This window comes from Cephus cinctus, unplaced genomic scaffold (genome assembly GCF_000341935.2).
Source record: "Cephus cinctus unplaced genomic scaffold, Ccin1 Ccin1_scaffold0330, whole genome shotgun sequence".
Classification (NCBI taxonomy): domain Eukaryota; kingdom Metazoa; phylum Arthropoda; class Insecta; order Hymenoptera; family Cephidae; genus Cephus; species Cephus cinctus.
The window spans coordinates 780,589-802,277 of record NW_014333027.1 but is presented as its reverse complement, the minus strand read 5'-3'; the positions used below and the strand labels follow the sequence as shown (position 1 = coordinate 802,277).

The 21,689-nt window shown below is 42.4% G+C and overlaps 2 protein-coding genes across 10 annotated transcripts in view; one reads left to right on the top strand and one right to left on the bottom strand.

The window, feature by feature from the left end:
- Positions 1-3,030, top strand: part of LOC107266764 (protein Fe65 homolog) — a 69,893-nt gene extending 66,863 nt beyond the window's left edge. For all 9 annotated transcript variants that reach the window (XM_015737590.2, XM_015737586.2, XM_015737582.2 and 6 more), the window contains 6 exons: positions 81-331; positions 405-607; positions 695-871; positions 962-1,132; positions 1,217-2,015; positions 2,103-3,030. In XM_015737590.2, coding sequence (XP_015593076.1) covers positions 81-331; positions 405-607; positions 695-871; positions 962-1,111 — 781 coding nt within the window. In that variant the 3' untranslated portion in view covers positions 1,112-1,132; positions 1,217-2,015; positions 2,103-3,030. The remainder of the gene's footprint in view (positions 1-80; positions 332-404; positions 608-694; positions 872-961; positions 1,133-1,216; positions 2,016-2,102) is intronic.
- A 4,393-nt stretch (positions 3,031-7,423) lies between these two features.
- The window catches only part of LOC107266762, a 30,551-nt gene continuing 16,285 nt past the window's right edge, over positions 7,424-21,689 (bottom strand). The window contains exons 2-8 of the mRNA XM_015737581.1: positions 15,610-15,745; positions 14,878-15,073; positions 14,562-14,772; positions 14,111-14,435; positions 13,170-13,436; positions 10,445-13,088; positions 7,424-10,343 (exon numbers count right to left, since the gene is read on the bottom strand). Coding sequence (XP_015593067.1) covers positions 10,113-10,343; positions 10,445-13,088; positions 13,170-13,436; positions 14,111-14,435; positions 14,562-14,772; positions 14,878-15,073; positions 15,610-15,745 — 4,010 coding nt within the window. The 3' untranslated portion in view covers positions 7,424-10,112. The remainder of the gene's footprint in view (positions 10,344-10,444; positions 13,089-13,169; positions 13,437-14,110; positions 14,436-14,561; positions 14,773-14,877; positions 15,074-15,609; positions 15,746-21,689) is intronic.

Genomic DNA, 21,689 nt, shown 5'->3' with positions numbered 1-21,689 from the left:
TAAGCCAACTTATATATGCAACTTGATGAGGAATTTCTGTGAGTGATGTCATATTTGTTTGGTTTTTATGTCCTGCGTAGGGATTTTGCGTACGTAGCGAGAGACAGATCGACCAGGAAGCACATGTGCCATGTTTTTCGCTGTGACATTCCCGCTCGCACAATAGCCAATACACTGAGGGACATATGCAAGAAGATCATGATCGAGAGATCGCTTCATCAGAATCTTGCAAAGCCTATCGATATCAATGGTAGAACCAGTCTAGCTACTAGGCCGACCAATTTACCTACGGAGCATCGACGTTTTCATAGAAACGGACAGGCTCTAGTCAGTAAGTAAATTTTTATTTGTCAGCTCGATGCGTTAGAGTCTTTAATGATTTTACGGTGTTAAATTATCCGCAGCACAATCATTCCCCACTCCTATGGAGGAGCCGAAGAAGGTACTACGTGCCCAATACTTGGGATCCATGCAAGTGTCCCAGGCTACGGGTATGGAGGTTTTGAATGACGCGATAGATCATATGGTGACGAACACTCCAATCAATCAGTGGAGAAACGTAAACGTGGCTGTGGCTCCCAGCATGATCTCTATACTGACGCCCAGCGTAAGTTTACTCGTCCGGACAATCAGCTTGCCCACTACCGTCACCTTACTTAATTAGTGATCGTTAACGCGCACGTTTCCCTCTCAGGACGACAAACTGATTACGGAGTGTCGGGTTCGCTATTTGTCATTCCTGGGGATCGGCCGTAACGTGAAGCAGTGCGCCTTCATTATGCACACAGCCCAGGACCTTTTTATCGCACATATTTTCAATTGCGAGCCCAGCAGTGGCGCCCTCTGCAAAACCATCGAAGCAGCATGCAAGGTGAGTTTCTAGGACGAGAGCCCCTTGCGGTGATATATGCAAAATTTAGTGACTATTCAACGTTTCGTTTCATTTATTCAATCCTTGTAGCTGAGGTACCAGAAGTGCCTGGATGCTCATCCCCAGGGATTCAGGAATGCCAGTAGCCTGAATACTCCAAGTGGTCGTGGATTGGGCGCCACCCTTAAGTCTCTCGTTGGTTCTCTCACCGGTCGACGAAACAAACAGGGCGAATCCTGAGACGAGGCGCTCTCGCTGCAGGTATGTCTAGGATATATTGAATAGAATTAATCAGAGGATGACTCGACTCTTTATCGAATTGCACTGTCATTTTAATGTCCAAAGGAACTGTGGCCGTTACCTGCCGAGCGAGAAGTGATAAGACACAGACATCTTCAGTCGCCATTGACCTTGAAATACTTTGGAGGTTCTCCACCGAGTGCATCCCTACGGTCGCTATTGTCACCGTCATTGGACACAAGACGCATTCAGCTGGCTCGCTGGGAGAGCAACCCCTAGATGAATGTCATCCTTGTCGGCCAAGTTGTGAATTCAACAAAGTGCTATATACAACACACAGCTAAATAATGGACTACGCTTAGTGTTAATATGTATGTTATATCGCAGTGTGTCTTGGTTTACGATGTCCCTTCACGAGATACGGATGTAATAGGTCAGAGTCGAGGGTCGGTTATTGAGATAATCAGGATAATCCTTGGTAACATGTGGTTCCAGGTTATAAGTGAACAAACTAGTCCTTCGTCTGGACAGAGTATATGTATATCACTCAACAGTAATCGAATACGCTAATTGACGAAGCCGCCGCGGGCAATGGGGTACAACTAACCGTCCTTCATTCTTTGGGGGATATGGGAATGTCAGCAACCATACCGGAAGTGACGATTTAGGCAACGTCATATCTTGTCAGTTCTAGAAGGTATATATTGAAATTACATACCTTCGTCGTTTGGTTACAAGATAGAAAAATGTCCTACTACCCACCCAATCCCCATTGGCAATCATTGGAGCGGCTACGAGGATAATGTTGATTCTGTTTTGCATGTACATACGTGGGATTGAGATATTTGATATAATACTCGAAGAATTTGGAAGTGTGTGTGTGTGTGAGAGAGAGAGAGAGAAAGTGCATGTACATACGTGGGATTGAGATATTTGATATAATACTCGAAGAATTTGGAAGTGTGTGTGTGTGTGAGAGAGAGAGAGAAAGAGAGAGAGAGAGAGAGAGAGATCGAGAATGTCGAATACGGTTACAAAGAGCGTGAGAATAAGCACGAATGGACAAAATACGGCGAGTCCACGAAGCAAAGGGAAAGAAAGCATATACGACGATATAAAGATGATAATGGGAACGAAGAGCAGCGTTCAATGGGAGAAATCAATTTAGCGTATCCACGAGGCATTTAAAAGAAGCTGTAGAGCTTAATACCTTAATATTACATGTATTCTCGAAGTGTACAGAATAGCGAGGGGAAAAATGTTTAACAAGACGAGTCGTCTCACACACGTAGAGGATAGGGATTTATTTTTTATGCCAAATAATAGGAGAGCTTGCGTTGAGGTGATATGACAAATATTAGCGCGACGCTCGCCGTCCTGCCGAGCGTCGCAACGTATCAACTTTGAAAGTGTGTATGTAAAAGGAAACTGCCGGATTATCTCTCGCGAGATTAACGCGCGGATTTCCATGCCTTTATGTTAACTCTGCACCAATTATCCCAGCCTGCAGAAATTATATTCCATGTTCCATATGTACCATCCTCGTACAACCCTTCTTATTACCCTACTACCCCTACCAGTATCCCCACAGTAAGCTGGCTCCCCCCTCCCGCCCCACGTAACTTAACCCACCACGCCAGCATGAAAGACAATGGCGTCGTTAAAAACGCGAGAGTGAACGAATATAATCATATTGTGGTAAACGATGCGGTTTTTACATATGCATTCAAAAGAAAAAAAAAAAAAACTATGTAACTTCTTCGTTTAATTCAACCTCATTGCATCTGGGATGCGTATGAAGGAACTCGTGTCGAACCCAACAATATGTAATATCGTAGGTTAGCGCTGATGAAAAAAAAAAAAAAACAGATAAATTCTCTACTTATGTCTAACGGAGATTATACGACAGAAAGGAAAAATAACTACCGCGAAGGACTCGAACGTTTTTGCGTATACGGGGTAAAAGAAAATATATGGCAATCGAGCCAGGTGACTTTAACGAGGGGAATACCACGCATTTATTACAATGAGCAACGCTACAGGTATTTTGAAAATATTCTACTGAGAGAAATAATAGAGGTGATGAATTTTTATTGTCGCAATGTCCTACGGCACTGCTGTGTTACTGTGTTTACGATATTGCGTTATCATTTGGCGCATATGTATATGTATATATATATACGGGGAAATCTGGAGAGACCAGGCACGTACGTAGTACGTATCCATATTGCAGCTTCATACTTACTATTCATACTATACGTGGTACGGCATTAAATGATATTGAAACGTAATTGACACGATAAACGAATAATATTTGCTACACTGTTGCTGGTTGCAGGGAATGATATAATAAAAGAAAATTGTATTATTGATAACGCCTAAATATGGTTATTGCAATTATTGTCACTGTCGTCTCGATCCCTGTTATTATTGACGCGCAACCGACACTTTTCGTGTCCTTTGTCTTTATCGCCGTCATAGAAATTCAAAACGTCACCGCCGTTCTCGCCCTCATCGTTACTTAAGATCCCGTTTGCATTTATTCATTAAGAGCTCTAAAATATCGAGAAGGAATACATTAGGTTAGTTTTACTTAGAAAATGGGATTTCGATTCGGTGCGATTTTTTTTATAATGATCTCTCTTTCGTTTCCATTTTTTTTGCTAAGAAACGAATGACGATTTGTAAGCGTGACGTGTCTTTTGTTTTACTTTATTTTTGTGTTATCCATAGTCTTTAGCCGAAAGATGATCGTTACTCAATCGAAATCCCTAGTATTTCTCAAATGCTCCTTTAATAATATCCCAATGTTCCTAAACGTCGCAATTACCCGAATTGTTCTAGCTAGAAGAGAGAAAAATTTAAGTGAGATGATACAAAAAAAAAAAATAAGAGTAATCGAAAAAGAGAATTAACCAACGGAAAGGATTCGTGCGAGTCGCGAAATTTTTGTCTTAAGTATTGCGAATTCTTAAGAGGGTGGAAAGTATGAGTGGCGACAAATGGGAGAAATGTAGGGAAAAAGAGGAGAAATGGGACGTGGCGACAGGCATTGTCGCCGCGTGAGGAGTGTCCTTTATGGACGAAATGGCTATCATTGCAGAGAACAAACTTGCGCGGGACCCAGGATGATGTTTCTATTTAAGATAGTTTAAAAGAAAACAAAAATCGAAGTGCGTGACTACGGAGTGTATGTTATCCGTGTGCTTGCAACGCTGACTGAATGAATCGAGGTGGTTGTGTTTTGCGTGTAATTGTTTGACAATGAGTATTAGAATATTGGAAACTGTATGAGAGCGAGCGAGCGAGAGAGCGAGCGAGAGAGCGAGCGAGAGAGCGAGAGAGAGAGAGAGAGAGAGAGAGAGAGAGAGAGAGAGAGAGAGAGAGAGAGAGAGAGAGAGAGAGAGAGAGAGAGAGAATCTGTATACAAGTTGCGAGCGAGTGCTTAGCTGACAAACGTAATTGAGAATCTTTACGCTGTAGAATAAGAGAACAAAAAAATGCTAAGCGAATCTAAAGTAACTTATAACTTAATAGATGATGAACGGATTACCTATTGTACATATTATAAAAACACGCTGAACGCCCGCCTTTATTATGAATTATCGTATAGTAATTAATCCTAGAGAGAAATATCTTAAAGCGACACCCAGTCCCACGTACGGATAAGAAATGAAAAAAAAAAGAAAAAAAAAAGAAGTGGTACACGTCTCATAATTCACATCTCACAGCTCACTCACGTTACCGTGTACACATTACATAATTTGGGACACGTATGTGAAAAACACAGACACACGTATCGCCTGATATTGGCTAGATGTTTAATGGAGGAAAAAAAAAATAGAAAAAAACTAAGGCACGACTTTTTCTATGCTTTTTCGTTCTCTCTGTGATTTCTTTCGTCTCGATTTTCACGGCGAGATGCAAAAAAAAAGAATCTCTCAAGGAAGAGACGAGAACGTGTAAGAACAATAACGATACGCTCGATTATATCCAACGTACGCGCATGACGCTCGTATGTAATTAAATGGATATTAATAAAAAAATAAAAGAAAAGCATTATGGAGAAAAAGCGAAATATATCAGAGTCAAGGCAATTTATTGGATTTATATAAATTCACGGGACACGCCATGCGGATCGGATTTTTTAATGCGAGAAGCATTAATCGTGCAAGATGTAAAATGATATTTCATTTGTGCGAGGTGCATGTACATAATATATCACTGTGCGTCTGGTCTAACGATTCCGTAATTAGATCAATGGAGGATGATTGCAAGTGTGGATTGTTAGGTGTGGATGATCTGGAGGGATGATGACGACGATGAAGGTACGGAAGGGATAGATAATGATAAAATTTGGTGATACGATGCAGAATAGACAGAAATGCAGACACGCCGCTCATAGCTTAACCGTCTTTCTTAGGTGTTGACATGTCGCCACAAAAAAAGGATTACGAAACGATAAAAAGAGAGAAACGAAACCACTTGTAACTGAAATATAGTCATAGCAATCCTACTATATTTACTGTGACATGTAATAACCCTAAAGCTACTGATATGATAGAGAAAAAAAAAAAAGTTGTTCTGCACAAACATTGATGCTTGATAATTATATAGTCTTTCAAAAGTACGTAGCCTCTGTACCCTTTTTATTATTGTTCTACGTCATTGTAATTGTGATCGTTACCGATATCATTGCCGGCGTCGCACATCCTCGCTACGACATCCCTCTATTCTGCTAAATGATAATGAATTATAGAATTAACTAAACTAATCACGTATACTATAAGTGTCTCTACCAACATTATATTTAATGTGTCTGGAATAGGCCGAAGCCTTTGGCTCGGTCGATTGACCATAGAGTCTTTTTTTCAAGCTAATGTAAAAGGAAGCCAAGAATTGTTTCGAGCGTTTGACCATGTATGGTTTTGACTTAAATTAAGGAAGTGTCATTGTAAGGGATGGAACGTCGCAGGGGTTAGTCTTTTATTACGTAAGTGCAGTAATAATCAGCGAGTAAGTTCTGGAACGTACTCGGCTACGCTTGGTCTTCGGCATTTCGGATTCCATCATTCGTATCCATGATGGACCTGTAGTTTTATTTACTTTGATACGAATATTCGCGATTATTGTCCCTCGATATATTTATTGATATAGCATACGGAGAATTGGTCCGGTCTGTTTTATAGTCAGAGATACTTATATGATATGAAAGCGACTCTCGGATACTTGTAACTATAGTACACACCATGCCTCTTGTGAATAAATGCCTCTTGGTTTCTTTTTGAAAGTTATTCTTTGAGATTCGATCATCGATTCACGCGTTCCGCGTATATCGGTGTGATGACACTTGTCTCTATGCCACTGACAGTACAGCACTGCTAGATGCTGTTAATCATCGTTCGTCATTAATGTCTACTTTGATGATATTGATGATTATGCTTGACCTCAATCACGCTGTTAATTAAGCAAGCTTGTGCTGTTATGGGTACTAGCTATTCTCAGGTAAGTTCTACATTACTTTTAATGACGAGGTAAAGTGCCCAATTTTTAATCGATTTTGACAAAATACACGTTTATGGTACATGAGGGAATTTATATAAATGAATGTTAACAAATCTTATAGGATGTCGAAGTTAGACTCACGAAGGTATCATTATGCATTATTTAATAATTCTGAAACTCTGGACACTTTACACTACTGTAAAATGATTCTTATATCCCAATGTGTTTTATACCTCATAGGATTTCTGAGTGTTGCGAGTCTATGCGAGCGGCTCGGAGTGCTATTGAGCATATCGACTCGTCGTCAGTCGTCTGGTGAGCAATGAATGTCTTCTATACTTGTACTCTAATAAGTGTGTGCAATTATATATATTTATGTGGCATACAAACATTTATTGCCGTGTTTATTTTAAAGTTATATAACATTCCCGGTCCCATTTTGCACGTCTCATTTCAAATTTTCAAAACTGTTAATGTTTTTGTCGTCTGATGGAGCGTGGTGCATATTCTGCGATATGTGATATTTATATGAAATAGTCGTATGAAGAATTCATCGGTAGCGCCATCTGTTGGGAAATAAACAAAGTACCACAGGAGTTCAAATTTCTATCGTAAGATGGCGCCATCGATAAATTTCCACGAACCTTTAAAGTTAGGTTTCCCACTTACCTGATACTTCTAATAGTTCAACACATAACGGGAGGAAGGCTCTACTCGTCTTAAAGATTCTAAGTTCCATGCTGAGTACCTATTACGATACAGCTGATTGTTAGAAGAGATTAAACCATAAGTGATTAACGCTATATAATAATTTTGTACAGTCATTTTTATTAGTGATAAATAAACTTACATTTTTTTTTACAATAACAATATACTCTCGTAACTCTCAGAAAATATAATATCTATCCGTAATTCGTAGATAATATCCGGTTATGATAATATTAATTTCGACACGTAAGGACAGAACGAATACAAAATGGTAATCGCGCAAAGGGCAAACGCGTAAACATGTATTCTATGGGCGTGTAGATATTTAATACACGTGCCGTTTAATTAAAAGACCTATCGCAGCGTGTCCTTACGTCTCGAAATTATAAAATGTCATCTTATAGAACGTGTACGCCTAATGTAATTTAGATGGGCGTAGAAACCATCGAGTGTTAGCTATTAGTTGTGAAGTAAGAGCACAGAGTCTAATTCACAATGATACTTATAGAATAAATGTAAAAAATGATGAGAAACTAAAGGAAAGAAATGAGGAGGTCGCGAAAATTTAATATTGAACCTTGAACCTCGTTCAAGAGAGCAAAGAGAAATTTTGATAGAGATAACAATGAAAATAATTATAAGACTGAAATTCATAGTACGAAGTGGACGTCGAGGTTCGAAGTACAATGAATTGTGGTCGCGACGAATTTACAATATTACCCAAACTCATATGGATCATAGGAATCCGCGTGATCTTGTTAGATCAGCTCGTACGATTGAAGTGACGTCACAGAAACATTGCGACGTCATGTCAATTGATTTACAATTAACGACAGACATGTCACAGTGACCAACGTTCGTCCGTTAGGTATAAAGCTAGTTGCCAGAGCTCAATGGAATTAAATTCTAATCAATTATGCGATCCAAGTGCTAGAGACTACAGGTAGCACGGTAGCTAGACTGCTTTTAAAAAGTTTCCAGCGTGGCATTTTGCAGCGTCATTGAATATGAGCCTTGATGAGTTCACGAATGAATTACCTCCTTCGCAAATGCCGATCAATCACTAAAATCATTCGTCATAGTACAATTATTAGGGCCAAGGGACCAGATTCAATGGTAGTTACACGATTAATGTAAATCCTCTTAAATACTAAGGAGTAATTAAAAGTAGACTCGTTAATCGGCAATTAATTGCAATAAATTATTCTCATCGCGTCTCACGAGTCCTGGAACGATTACGGCATTTTTCATGACCGCTAAAAAATGCCGGAACCTCGCACCTCTCAATCTACGACTCGCTACAGTAAGACGTGATAACGCTAGAATTTGAAAACAAGGAAACACAATGAGAATAATATATAACTGAGATACATGTATACGTCGAATAATCGGCACAGTCTGTACAGTACTAGTAGTAAATAGTAAGTAGTATAACTGAGCCTAGCTGAGCGTACCATAGTCATAATATAGTAAAGTGGCATTCGCATTAGCATATATAAGGGTTAACGATTTCTCTCTGTTAGTAGTTGTATTATATACATGCAATACAAAAAACGAGGATATCGGTTTGTCGCCGCCTTGAGGATTCTTCTCGTTCCTCCTAAGCAACTGTTTTTTAGTTTTTATCCATTCGTGGATCAAATTGTCTACTTCCATCGAAAAATCGTTAGTTCAATTCTAAAGATCGATTTTTTTATGGCCTAATGAAAGTGTCTACACGGAGGTTCGTGACAAAGCGATAAACTGACAGCAGGAGAAATCGAGCTCGAATGAATCACATAGATACTTAGCCCTTAATGCTAATAATAATTTAGGAATACAAAACGTGCCTATAATATAATTGTAATTATAATTAATATTTATATTTTTATGTATTTATGTTTATGTATAGTATATACAATATAATTTAAAGTAGGCGAAGGCAGTCAAAAGTCTCCCTCAATCTATAAACGTAGTATCACCACTGCAATTTACAAAAAAAAAAAAAAAAGAAAATTCGTGTATAGATGCCAGTTCGAAACTAGTATAAAAAGACCATATCGCGCAGTAGACATATTCAATCGCAAAATCAGTATAAAAGAAATCACATTGTTAGCTTTCCATCGTTGCTACGTACAAATATATATTATATATTTATTCGACCGAAATTAGTCTCGTCGTATAATCAAGCAAAGTGTACCTCTCGATATTCCACGATGATTAGATTATTTTTCAGGCTCGGTACACGCGTAACGCACCTGCCCAGTGTCTAACAGCTAACAAACGACAAACGCAAGCATTTCTTAAATTAATTATGACGTTTATCATCATCATTCATTCACCACTCCGTAGTTGAAAATCTTATACCATACTTCAAGCAATTGCAGATGAATTCATTGCCATTAAATTTCTCCTCCGGATTCTAACGTTAATATTAAATCGTCTATTGTCAATTCGATGTGAGTGGTAATCGCCGAGAGGAGAATCCGCACTGAATCCATTAATACATGAATATACGAATCGCCCGTAACGGCAATGATTCAGGTGATTCAATTGTCGCAAGTATAATAATCGCGAACCGTGCGAACATTTATTTTTTGAAAATTGAAATAGGATGACGAAGATCATCCCTTTGAGAAAGTTACGTAGTCACCTTGCCGCAACGTGCACCATGCGAATGGTTCCTCTCGCATTTTGCGACCTTTCCTTGCCACTTTGCCCGCAGCGAAGATTTCATGACTTTGCTACGCGTCTTAGCAATGCGTAGCTGACAACAAGCAGGAGGACTCAGGTCCCCGGTTGAAATGTCTCAAAGAACGGGCTCCTCGTCGGTTTCGCTGTCGTGGAGTTGCTGAGCGGATGTGAGTGGGGTGGACGTGAAGGAATTCGTCCTGGGACGACGGTGCCTCTTCTGCTGATTAATTTCGAGATTCTGCCCGCGTGCTATGATCAACGGTTGCAGGGCAGAGCGCAGAGACCAATAGAGACGTGGATACACCTGTTCTTGTTGAGCTATCAATTCTTTGTTACGTTCGAGTCTCTGTAAACGAAGAAACAATTTATTAATAAAATTGATTCCTTAGGCATGATACGTATATGATAAAAATATAAGGCTGCCCGATCAGAGATCTATAGACATACCTTAGGAGCATCTTTGCAGGTAGTGCAGGTATTTCGAACAACCGGAAGCTTCTTGCTTTCTGTAAATTGTCTGAGGGCCTTTTCGCGCACGTAGACAAACGGTCGAATGACTCGAAGATCTTGTTCCCTAATGTAATAGTGGGCTTTCATCGTTCTCAGTTTACCATTGTGAAAGACTGACATGAGGAAACTCTCGGTGAGATCATCCAAGTGCTGTCCCAGTGCGAGGACGTTGTAGCCATTGCGTTTAGCCACCGAGTACAATTTCGCCCTCGTGGACCTGCTACAGAAGCTGCAGGCTCGCGTGGTATGGGCCTCTTCTTCGGGACTCGTAGCACTTTGCTCCTCGTAGAAATAAGGAACGTTCAAAGCCTTCAAGTACGACATGGATCTAAGTGGATCGTATCCACCTCCATCCACGGTAGCCGCTCCTATTTCGAAATTGATTCCCTTCGATCGCACATAGAATCGATACTGATGAAGAGTGTGCAAAAGAGATAGCGAGTCCTTGCCTCCAGATAAACACACCATGATGCGATCGTTGTCTTTGATCATGTCAAACTCCTGCATAGCCTCTACTGCCGGTTTCCAAATGTTCTTCGGTGGACAATGCCACTGTGGAGACGAACCATCTTCTGGTGTAATACTCGCAACGGGCCTGTCGTCATCTTCCAAACCTGAATATTCGGACACAGCCTCTTCGTCCTCGGAGAGATCATTCACACGATTCTGTTTGCCGCCCCTGTTCCCGGTCATTCTGAGCCTTCGACAGCTGTTTGAATTTGACTCTGCACTGCTGCTCCTTCTCAACTCCGAATCGACGGATCTGTCATTTTCGTGAAACGACAGATTAATTCCGCTGTCTTGGGAACTCACGGAATTTATTGTGGAATAAATTTTTGGAAGAGTCTTTATATCTATCTCCGTACCGCTGTGTTCCTCGTCGTCTGTCTTACCTTCGGCCTCCCTTGGCTTTAACACGTATATCACTGTCTCATCCGATGAACACTCACTGGACATTTTACTCTCTTGAGAGAGTTCACTCAGCTTTCCGACAGCTCCAGTCTTGGGTAATATACGTTCAGGTGAACCACAGCCATTAGAAGATTTATCAGAGGCTGATGTATCCGGAGAAAATCTATGAAGTCCATCGACTGCGTTCACCATGCATCGTATTTCAGACTTGACCTCGCTGGCCATCTCCTTGGAAAATTCCATAAGGTACTCAGCAATGTCACTCGCAGAGAATGAATCATGTTTGTCCTCCGAGTGATTGTGACTGTGGCTCCTTGAGTGATGCTGTGGTGTATTCTCAGACGTGTTAGTCTCTGACAAGACGTCATCGACTTTCGAGATGACCTCACGAATTTCTGACTTTATCTCCGTAGCCAGTTCCTTAGTGACTTCCTTCAAGTAAGCATGCAGGTCCTCCGAGCTTTGAGAGAAGTTCGATACAGGTGAGGACCGTCCTACTCTCATGTCAGAATTGCTCGAGGAATTAACGTGTCCAAGAGAGTGCGTTGGACTGCCACTTTCAAACTCAAGGGAATTCAACTCAGTCTGACTGCTGCAGCTGCAGTGTCGATGCCGAGAAGTCGAATTGATTCCAAGACTGACCATCGTTTGAGGACTGAGAATAGGCGGAGAGGTGCCGCTACTACCAAGAGAATTACACCTCGTTCTTCCGGATATATTTTGTTCACTGGCTATTAGTTGAGTTACTGCTGGCGTACCTAGAATTGCTGGAGTGACGGCTTCCCCGACAGCAAATCTAACTGGCATCGGAGAACTGGGACAAGTCGCTGGTGATTTCTGTCCATTGACATTGTTGTTGCTACCGTATTCAGGAAGTGACAACTGGCTCGTTAATGGAGGCGAGATTGTAGACCTCAATGGCCTAGTGACTGTCATCGGTGGGTTATTCGAGTTGCCCGCTAGCGACTGTTTCTTCATGTCAGGAATAGTGGCGTTTACAGGTTTTGTAAGAACAGGCAGACTGTGATGCCTTGGCGAATTAGGTGTGACCGGTACGTTCCCGGTTCTGGGAATATCGCTATTCAGTCTCCTAATACCATTAGCCATTAATAAGCTGTTACTAGAACCATCGAAAGGTCCATAGCCCAATCTGTATGTGACAGGATTAAAGGGAACATCCTGTTTAACGTTCTGCGAATTGCCAAGAAGAAGGTCCTGGGCCTCGTTCGGCAAGATGAACCAGCGAAGTTGTTCAGTCTGTTCCGTGAAGGTAACACTGTGATCAATTTGCAATGGATACCTCTGAGCCATCTTTCTAGCCCTATTGAAGATGTTCCTCGCTGTCTGAAGACAATCGCTATAGCTCTGTGGAAATACACCTGGACCAGATACTCTCCTCTCAGACGTGTTCATCTTGCCGTCGGTGTATCTTATAGAACCGAGCCACTTGCGATCCTTGAAAACGCTGTTTGTGTGATGTCTCCATTCGCCAGTGTCAGGATTGAGGACATATTGCGGTAGAAGCTTCCATCCTTCGGTCGCTACCATTTTCAATGCCTCCAGGACAAAAGCAACCTCCGCTTCGGACATGAAATATGGAAATGCCAGTCTGGCAAATCCTGGCCGTAACATTTCTGTATTCGTATCATCTCTATTCATGCTGCATTCGCTGTAAGTAAAGCCACGTCATTAGCCAACGGGCCTAACTTAAAAATGGAAAAACCGGTAAAAATGTAAGAACAAGACTTACTCCTGAAGTAATATCGATTCGTATTCCTTTGCCAACTCCTCATTGATTCCCATAAGGTCGTGAGCGTATCTACCAGTGCAGGCGCAACCACCTCTAGCCTGGACTCCGAAAACGTCATTGAGAACGGCGCAGACGAAGTTATGATGTAGAAAAGTACCTCGCGGATGTCTGACCATAAATGAGAATATAGGCAGTCTTTTGACATTTTGCGAGGTGCTACCCAGTAGTATGAGTTCGGGAATAGTGCGCACATGTGCCAGTACTTGTCTGAAAATAAACAAAAAATAACATCTATGAGCACGAGCATCCTCTAACCTATGGAAGTAAGGATGTGATACTTAATTTATAATAAGGGGCGTGCACGTGTCTTTCGAAATAACGTGAATTTCAACGACGTCATTTTAAGAGAACGCGTACGCGTGTGGGCGCTGCATATTGTGTCTGTACGTGGTATAGATATATGTAAACAGGTCGCTGGCTCGAAGAGACGAGTAGAGGAAAGAAGAGATGGCAAGAAAGGGGGGAGAGACAGGCGCAGGTAAGTGAAGCGCGAAAATTTTACAGACTCTCAACGCGCGACGTTTCTTGGCAGAGGAGGCGATTTTTATTTCAGGATTTCGCCGAATTATGGTCGACACTCTGCACGATGTCATTTCATTTTTGTCCATTCCCTCCGTCGACGGTGACGGTGACACTTGAACACGGTAACAGGATGCCACCTGGATTCGATTGACTTACGTATTTCGAAAAGTTATTTTTAAGTCATCATCGCGAGGAGCGTTGTGACGAAAAAGAACCGTCGGAAGTCATCTCTCGTCGTTTGGGACCGTAACGTAGCAATAAAGACAAAAGAATAAAGTAAGATAAAAGAAGAAGGAAAAAAGAGACAAACGTACTGGCGGAGAAAAGGGATTAATAGTATCCAAGGGTGCATGACTTACTTTGATATTTTATCTTGTCGGGCGACAATAGCCTGAGGTGTTACGTTTTCCTTAAGCTGCACTGCCAATCCACAACGAATAGTCTCGACGACAGCGGCGGTGCCGCTCTCCTCTCTGAGTTCAGGATCGCGAAGATACCTATGAGAGTCTCTCATATCCTCAGGACTTATTTCCTCCCTTACGAGGGATCTCTTCATGACCAGGACACCAGGTGACTGGACGCCACCGATGAACTTGTGACCGGCGAATATTATCGCGTCTTTGTGCACGGTAGTTTCTCCCACTCCAGGTAAATGAGGGTTCATGTCCATCTGAACGTACGGCGCTGAAGGAAATATTCCGTTATAGTCTCGATTGAGAGGACTCGCGGACTCGTGGACTGGTACTGGATATCAGATATTCAGATACTCCGTACACACAGTCCGCATAGTAAGGACGGCTCCCAACTTACCAGCTGACGTGTAATCCCAAATACTGAGAGCACCGTGCTGATGAAGTAAAAGCGTCGTGGCGACGTCGTCAGCTAGTACGCCGGTTATACAGCTAGCAGCGTTGAAGCATCCTACCAATTGAGAACCTCCAGTGGCACGTTCCTTGGCCAGTCTTCTCTCAAGATCATTCAGGTCGAGAAAACCCTCGCGGGTCTCGGCAATGCGTACGACCTGTAGAATATAACAGAACGCAATGAGTGTATATCAAGGATGGAACGGCTCCGAGATAAAAGGAGAATAATAATGTAATAAAAGGGCCTGGGCGACGTTACTCACCTTGACACCATGCTCGCGCCACGGTCGTAGATTGACATGATGCTCGAAGGGACCGACAAAGACGACGGTGGGTCTCGATAGATCTAAGTGACGTAAAAGAGTACGTAGGGCTCCGGCGGTACCATGTCCAGTGAACAGGACAGCGTCTTGTTCACCAGCCCCAACAGCGTGTCTCACTATGTCTCTGGCCTCGTGTCTGAAATAGAGCATAAACATATCAGTCTAGGTATCGGGACGTAGTCGAGGGGTCGTACGAGCGAGTAGCTGGCTTTTGCCAAGAGCAGAGACTATTCGGAAGGGGTAGCAGCCTCTTTGTCCCTAGAGGACTGGCTGAGAGAGTAGGTGGTGTGCCGCGTGGATATTGATCTGGGATAGCGGGAGCCCAGCCTTCGTACCACCTACAAGCTCGGGCGCAACCTCTGCTTGCGCCAACCCCAATGCTGTTGCCCTACATAACGCCCTACGGTAAACAAGCTATGCGTGCTTCCAGACACGTTGCCATTCGGCTTCCTTGCAGTACTAGCCGGACAATGAGTTTTCTACCATAGATAAGATCCGCCCCTGATTATCATTAGCTTTGAATTTCAATTTCATAGCTGCGCCCCGTATACCTATACTTCGATACTTGGCTGTTCCCACGGCTTGCTCCTTAAGGACTATCGATTCCCAGGATTATACCACATCCGTTTCTGTATATCTTTCGAGAGCTTATTCTATTGCAGTCGTAGGTACCTGAAGAGGGACGACTGCAGACTGCATATCGACGTGGAGGCTCGTGTGTCCCCCAGACAAGGGAGAACTTCCCTTGTGATGTACTCCTCGAGGAATTGCAAAGACCTTCCGGACGCCGTGTAGTCGCAGTAGACCACTGAAACATAGAGAGGTACGTGTTATGATAAAAGCGAACTTTTAGATCAGTTTTGTTAACTAGCGGTAGACTAGTATCTGTCGAGTAAACATGTAGCTCTGGAGATATCGAGCATTTTAGGCTGTTATTTTGAAGCTATCGGTCAATGCCATTCTCGCTTTATATCACGAGTATACCCGGATGAGCGCAGAGTGAATATCGCCTGTCTGCTAGGAGACACACAATTCTGCCTATGCTTGAATTCCCGTTAGAAAGATCTCAATGAGAGGATCCGTGATTGCGTCAGTCCTATTGCAATTCGCACGCACTTGCGTCACCAACAACAAGAAATATTGGCCGAGTATCGGATCTGACAGAGACGGGAGTGTATAGATAGGGAAAAAAAAAATGACGGTACGGAGGGAAGTAAAGAGCGGAAGGGAACTAGCGAAAACCAGATGTGTAAATCGCAAGTTTATTCACAACCGTCAATTCATCCAGTTATATTGAAACAATTGAGCTCGAACGGCGAAGCAATAATAATTTTCACTCGTTCCGCGGGTTTAAATTATTTAAACCTTCAAGAGAATTTTCAAGTTGCATCAGCTGCCGAGGTTTATACTCGCTAACTGCTCGATACGTAATCAGACATTTTCTTTCGTGTCCGAAGTACTCCGTTTTCCTTTGCAATTTTTTTCCCCACCTTATTCCCCTTTTTTTCTCTTCGCCATACGCAACAACACGTCAGATCCTTTTTTTTTTCCTTTCTTTCCATCGGCATTTCTAAAACGATCCAGATCAATTCCGAACGATCATGGCGGTCGATCGTGGTTTATAAGGAAACGGCGGAGGCGAGCGATTGGAAGGTAATTGTGTCAGCCGGTTCGATTCGAGGCGAGGCAAGTCGACTGGACTCGAGTCAAACGCGGAATGGACTTCGCTCCGTGCAATTATCGAAAGCTACGAGTAACTCGCGAATTCGTTCAAGTATAAGAGAATCCGTCAGTCGTTTACGTCATGTAGGACAAAAGAGTCTTTTCAGAAAAGTTTTAAACAGTCAATGGTATAATTATAGGAGGATATTTAAAATCCAATCTCGTCATCGTTATCCCCTCCTTTACGCAGTACTGACGCGAGGGTTGAAAATCTCTGTAGTATTTTTTCACCTTGAAGAAGGGAACTTCATACCTGCTTGGTAATTCGATCTCGAAAGCCCAAGAGTGTATGCACAGCTCAGAGCAGAACCATAGTAACGAGAGGAATGGACGTTCCCGGCGAACCCAATGGCCTTGCGCAGTAGCAGCCATCGAAGAGTAAAGAAAGAAGGAGCGTAAACGTAGCATGGCGAGGAGGAGCACAGAGGAGAGAAGAGCGAGGTAGTAGCGAGTGCCAAAGGCATACAGCGAGAGAACATCGGAACACGCAGAACAGGAGAGCACGAGGACACGCGATCATACGAGGATGCTGGTCGTGCCCAAGTAAAAACGTCATTTGGCCGAGTCATCCGTTAGGTCTTCCTTTCTGAGAAAATAAAAAGTACCGCCTGCACGTACAGGATGCGCTTCTCGTGTGCCTACTATAGTCGATACACGAGTTCAATGTGTTTTTTTGACAGTTCGCAACTTTCAACGAATGACACGTGGATTTCCATAAAACTAGATAAATACACGGTAAAATAGAGAAATAAAAAATAATTGAGTGGAAACCTATGCACGTGTCGTATTTCGTAAAGAAAATTCTGTACAGAGCCACGTGTGGGCTCGTTAGAGACTTCCTTGTTTTTGATCTGTTAAAAAAAAGCACATTGAAATCGTAAACCGACTATAGGGGAAGAAGTTTATGCTTGGTTGAAGTGTCGCGGTACGAGACGTAAAGGTCCACGTTAAAAGATCGGCCTAATCTAAGCCGCTCGTTAACCCAATTGCGATCAATTACCGGTTTCGAGGAATATCGCTCTGCCAATCAAGGGAATAATAAAAAAAAGGAGTCCAGAAATTAATTCGCTGTCGGTTATCAAGTAAGGATCCTGGAAGGTCATTGATTAACCGTCGAGTTTCCCGTAGGCAGCTGTACGAGGATACGAAATCTAGATCGGTTCTAAGCTCCCAGAAAGCAACGGTTATTCCCACTGGTTTGCGTAGTTCGAGCTGCAGTGTGGATAATATTCGTATAGTTATCGGGATCGACACGATACAGAAGCGTCCAAGGAAAGCTCCCACGAAACACGCCACTTCCTGCGCTGTGCTATTCCTAGAGCTTGCGAGGGCCCCCTTCACCCTTGCACCCTCTCGTCGTACTCCTCAGCTCACCCAGGTGCGTCTCTATCGGGTCTGTTTCTGGGCATCGCAATGACGCTGTGGCGACTACCCGTCTCTCATGTCTGTCACCTACGTGTCCCAGATTTAAATTCGCTTTTATATTTCATCCGTCTTGCTTGAAGGAGATCGATTCCAGTCTTAGTGAATCGCACAGTAGGAGGGCTCAAGGTAGGTACGCAATAATGCCCCACAGGTGTTCCTTGCGAAATGCTCAGACTCGAGTCGACTAAAACTCGCCACGACACAGCCGGCAAAATTATACATGAGCATTGAAACAGCCAGACACATTGTCAGCGGCCGACATTATAGCGCGGAGTGTTTCTACCTTGGCTTACAATTAGTCTCTTGCGTTCAAACGCATGCGGAACGACTAGGATCATTGCGCAAGGCTAATTAATACAATTTATGTGAGCGATTAATGGGAATGAAAAACTATGCCTGTGCGGGCTATTGAACTGTGATTAATGACTGATTTAGCGAAAATCATTCAATCGCGTAATACTCGTGTTATTACATCTCGTAGTGCCATATCTCCGTGTGAATTTTGGTGAAGCTTTTGAAAAAGCTCGAACAGTTCAGATTTCGACCAATTTAATGAACATCAGAGTATTTAGTGCTTAACCCAGATTTCGAAGGTAGCCGGGCTTCACGCGAAGCGTCAATCGGCCTCGAACTCCGCTATACTGTCTAGTACTCGCTAAAAGGATTGCCTTAGGTGTATCTCAAGAAAGACGATCAGACTGTGTGACGTCCGCATTGATGGGGATAGTGAAAGAGATATGGACATAAAAGTTTTTCAAGATAATACCTGAGTATGATAATTACGTACGATTCTACGAACTTATAGATTAAGTCCGAGTAGATCCTTAGCAATCTGAACAAATCAGGGTCGTTCGGTTTAAAAGATAGTGTAGCTCCTTCGCTATATATACATATATAAAAGAGAGAACGTGCGTAAAAGGTGCATTCAAATGTAATAACGCGTTGCATCGAAAGCTACGTTAAACAAGCGACCAGTCGAGGAGCCTTGTCAGAGAGAAAACTTTTAGCTTGCATATCGCACAGCAGCTATTGCGTAACTTCGCTTTCCTCCCGGAACAGAACTTCAATCCAGTACCATATTTAAGACTACAAAGTTAAACACATACACTTCTTGGAATGCAGTATCTATAAATCTATAAATAACATTCTGTATTTTCTTTATATGACGTATGTATTTTTGTGACAGACTCGCCATCCATGTATGATATTCATTGAAATTGGTTGCTATGATATTATCATGAGATAAATCAACCTAAATCTTCTTGCCGACAAGGTCGGTCCTTGACTGCTTAACCGATAGAAGATCGACTGCATAATCTAGATGAAGTTGAAAAAAACAAAAACAAAATAACATGCTAACTCAAACGAAAAACAGATGTTGCGTGATTAATTTTGTGATTCCAAGAGACACACCGAGATATTTATATGAGTGAATAATGTTGGGAGAGAAAGCGAAGTAAAGAGAGACAGAGCGAGAAACGACGATAAGAGAGTAACTTGCAGGAGCCGAAATGTATAATAATGACGTATCCACCCACGCTCCCTCAGCCCTGCCCTTCGCCAATGAGCTTCTATTCTCGTTAGCTACAATATTTTTGCGTAGCCAGCAGTCTGCGCTTTACGTTTATAAATCCAGAAATAGAATACACTCTTGTGTGTCTCACTATTTTCTGTATACTATGTATATATCACATGCCGGAACTCTCGCTAAACGATCGTGTTAACATGCTAATAGTCATCATTGGATGCGAATCAGTCAGAGATCTATTGATATAACGGATCCACTTTGTTTGTTTCCACGATTTCAAGGAACGGCTCTCGGAATCGGTAACTTTCCACGTACGCTCCGAGACACGATATAGACAAGAGAAAATGGCGTATTATCGGAGAAAATCACAATTCTAATCCAACGGGAGTCACGTGTGCTTGCGTTCAAGGCTCCGTATCAGTGCGCAGATATCGGTTACGAGACAAACAACGTCTTATCAGTCGGACACTCCGGGGTGAAAATAAAGTGGTTGCTGTCACTCTTTTTTTGAGACTCGTTATTGATTTCGTTGTTTTTTTTTTCGTTTACGAACAAATGAATAATACGTAGAATGAAGTTTTTCAGCATCCTCCGTGTATCATGGGTGTGTTAAAAAACGACCTAGTATTCATGCAGTACGATATACAATATGTGTATATACATATATACATATATATATATACATAGTGCCTGATTTCATAAAAGTGATATTTCTCGTTAGGACGTGATGCTCGAGGCTTCCTGATTGCGAAAATCTCGAAAGGGGTATCTCCCGCTCGTGAGGGAAGTTAGTCGTTAATATAGCAGAGCGATCGAAAACTACGACCCAGTTACGAGTTCACTAGCCCGACATCGGCTATTCCTTGTTATTCAGCCAGCCCAGCCCCTCGTCGTTTACGCTACTTCACATGCGCTATTTCGTTACGGCAAATAGTCGTTCATTCTTCTGAAACAGATTCTGGACGTGGTATACGACTACAGTGAAAGTAATATACATATATAAGCAATAAAGGCACTTTACGATGGTTTCCAAGAATCTAATGTGTTTTTATACGAGATGAATGTGTATAAACTAAGTATTAAGTTTTGAGAACGTGACTTAATATATAAACATTATAGAGTGATACGAGCAATTCCACGAAATCTTATGGATCTTCGAGTTAAATACAAAATGAATCTACAGGGATAAGAGTACGTATACAAGTTATAGAAATTTGCCAGGGTTCTGGAAGAGCGAGTGTACCTCACGAAACGACGTCTCGAAGGTTTGGAGGAAAGCCAAAACCTATAATTCGAGAATCGTGAATACATCCACGTAGACCATGACGTTACGTTTTTCCCAGTTCCGTCCAGTAACTTCGACACAATCTGCCATATCCAGTCGGTCCTATCTGAATGCAAAGTTACGAGAGGCATCTATAAACAAAATCGGTAGTGAACCGTGTACAAGAGATTTGGATGCGACAGAATGGCGTTAACTAGAACCGAAATTTAACAACCTCTCCATCAGTCTCAAAACGAGGTGACTCTATATTTGGAACAGCCTGTACATAGGAGAGTGTATATAGCCTATACAGTGCTGACCCAAATACGAGTGAGGAGAACACAACTGGTCGCGGGTCAGTTCCATGAAATGCTCGGGCTAAAATAGTTCCCTTTGTTCGAGCGTTCCCGTATTTTCAGGGCGCAGTGTTTCCCTATAGTGACGTCACGTAAATCTCGGCCAAACATAAATACCCATAACTGATGCTCTCGGCTTATCCACGTGAGGAAAAATTTTTAAATAGCTTAAGAAAATTAAAGACAGCTAATCGTGTGCATCGCGACGCCCGGATGACATTAGCGTGTGTCGAGTTAGCACGTGGGCTCGGTCCCTTGGCAGCAGGTTACGTAAGCAGCCGGTGCCCACTGGGGCAACGGGGGACAATGTCAAGGCTGAAAACTGCACTGGCGTAATGCTATGCCGGTTTGCAGCCGAACGCGCGTATACGCGCTTCTATAGAGGCATTCATATGCGAATGTACTATATGGTCGAGACACGGCGATCCGAGAGAGAGAGAAGACAGTGAGTAACTAT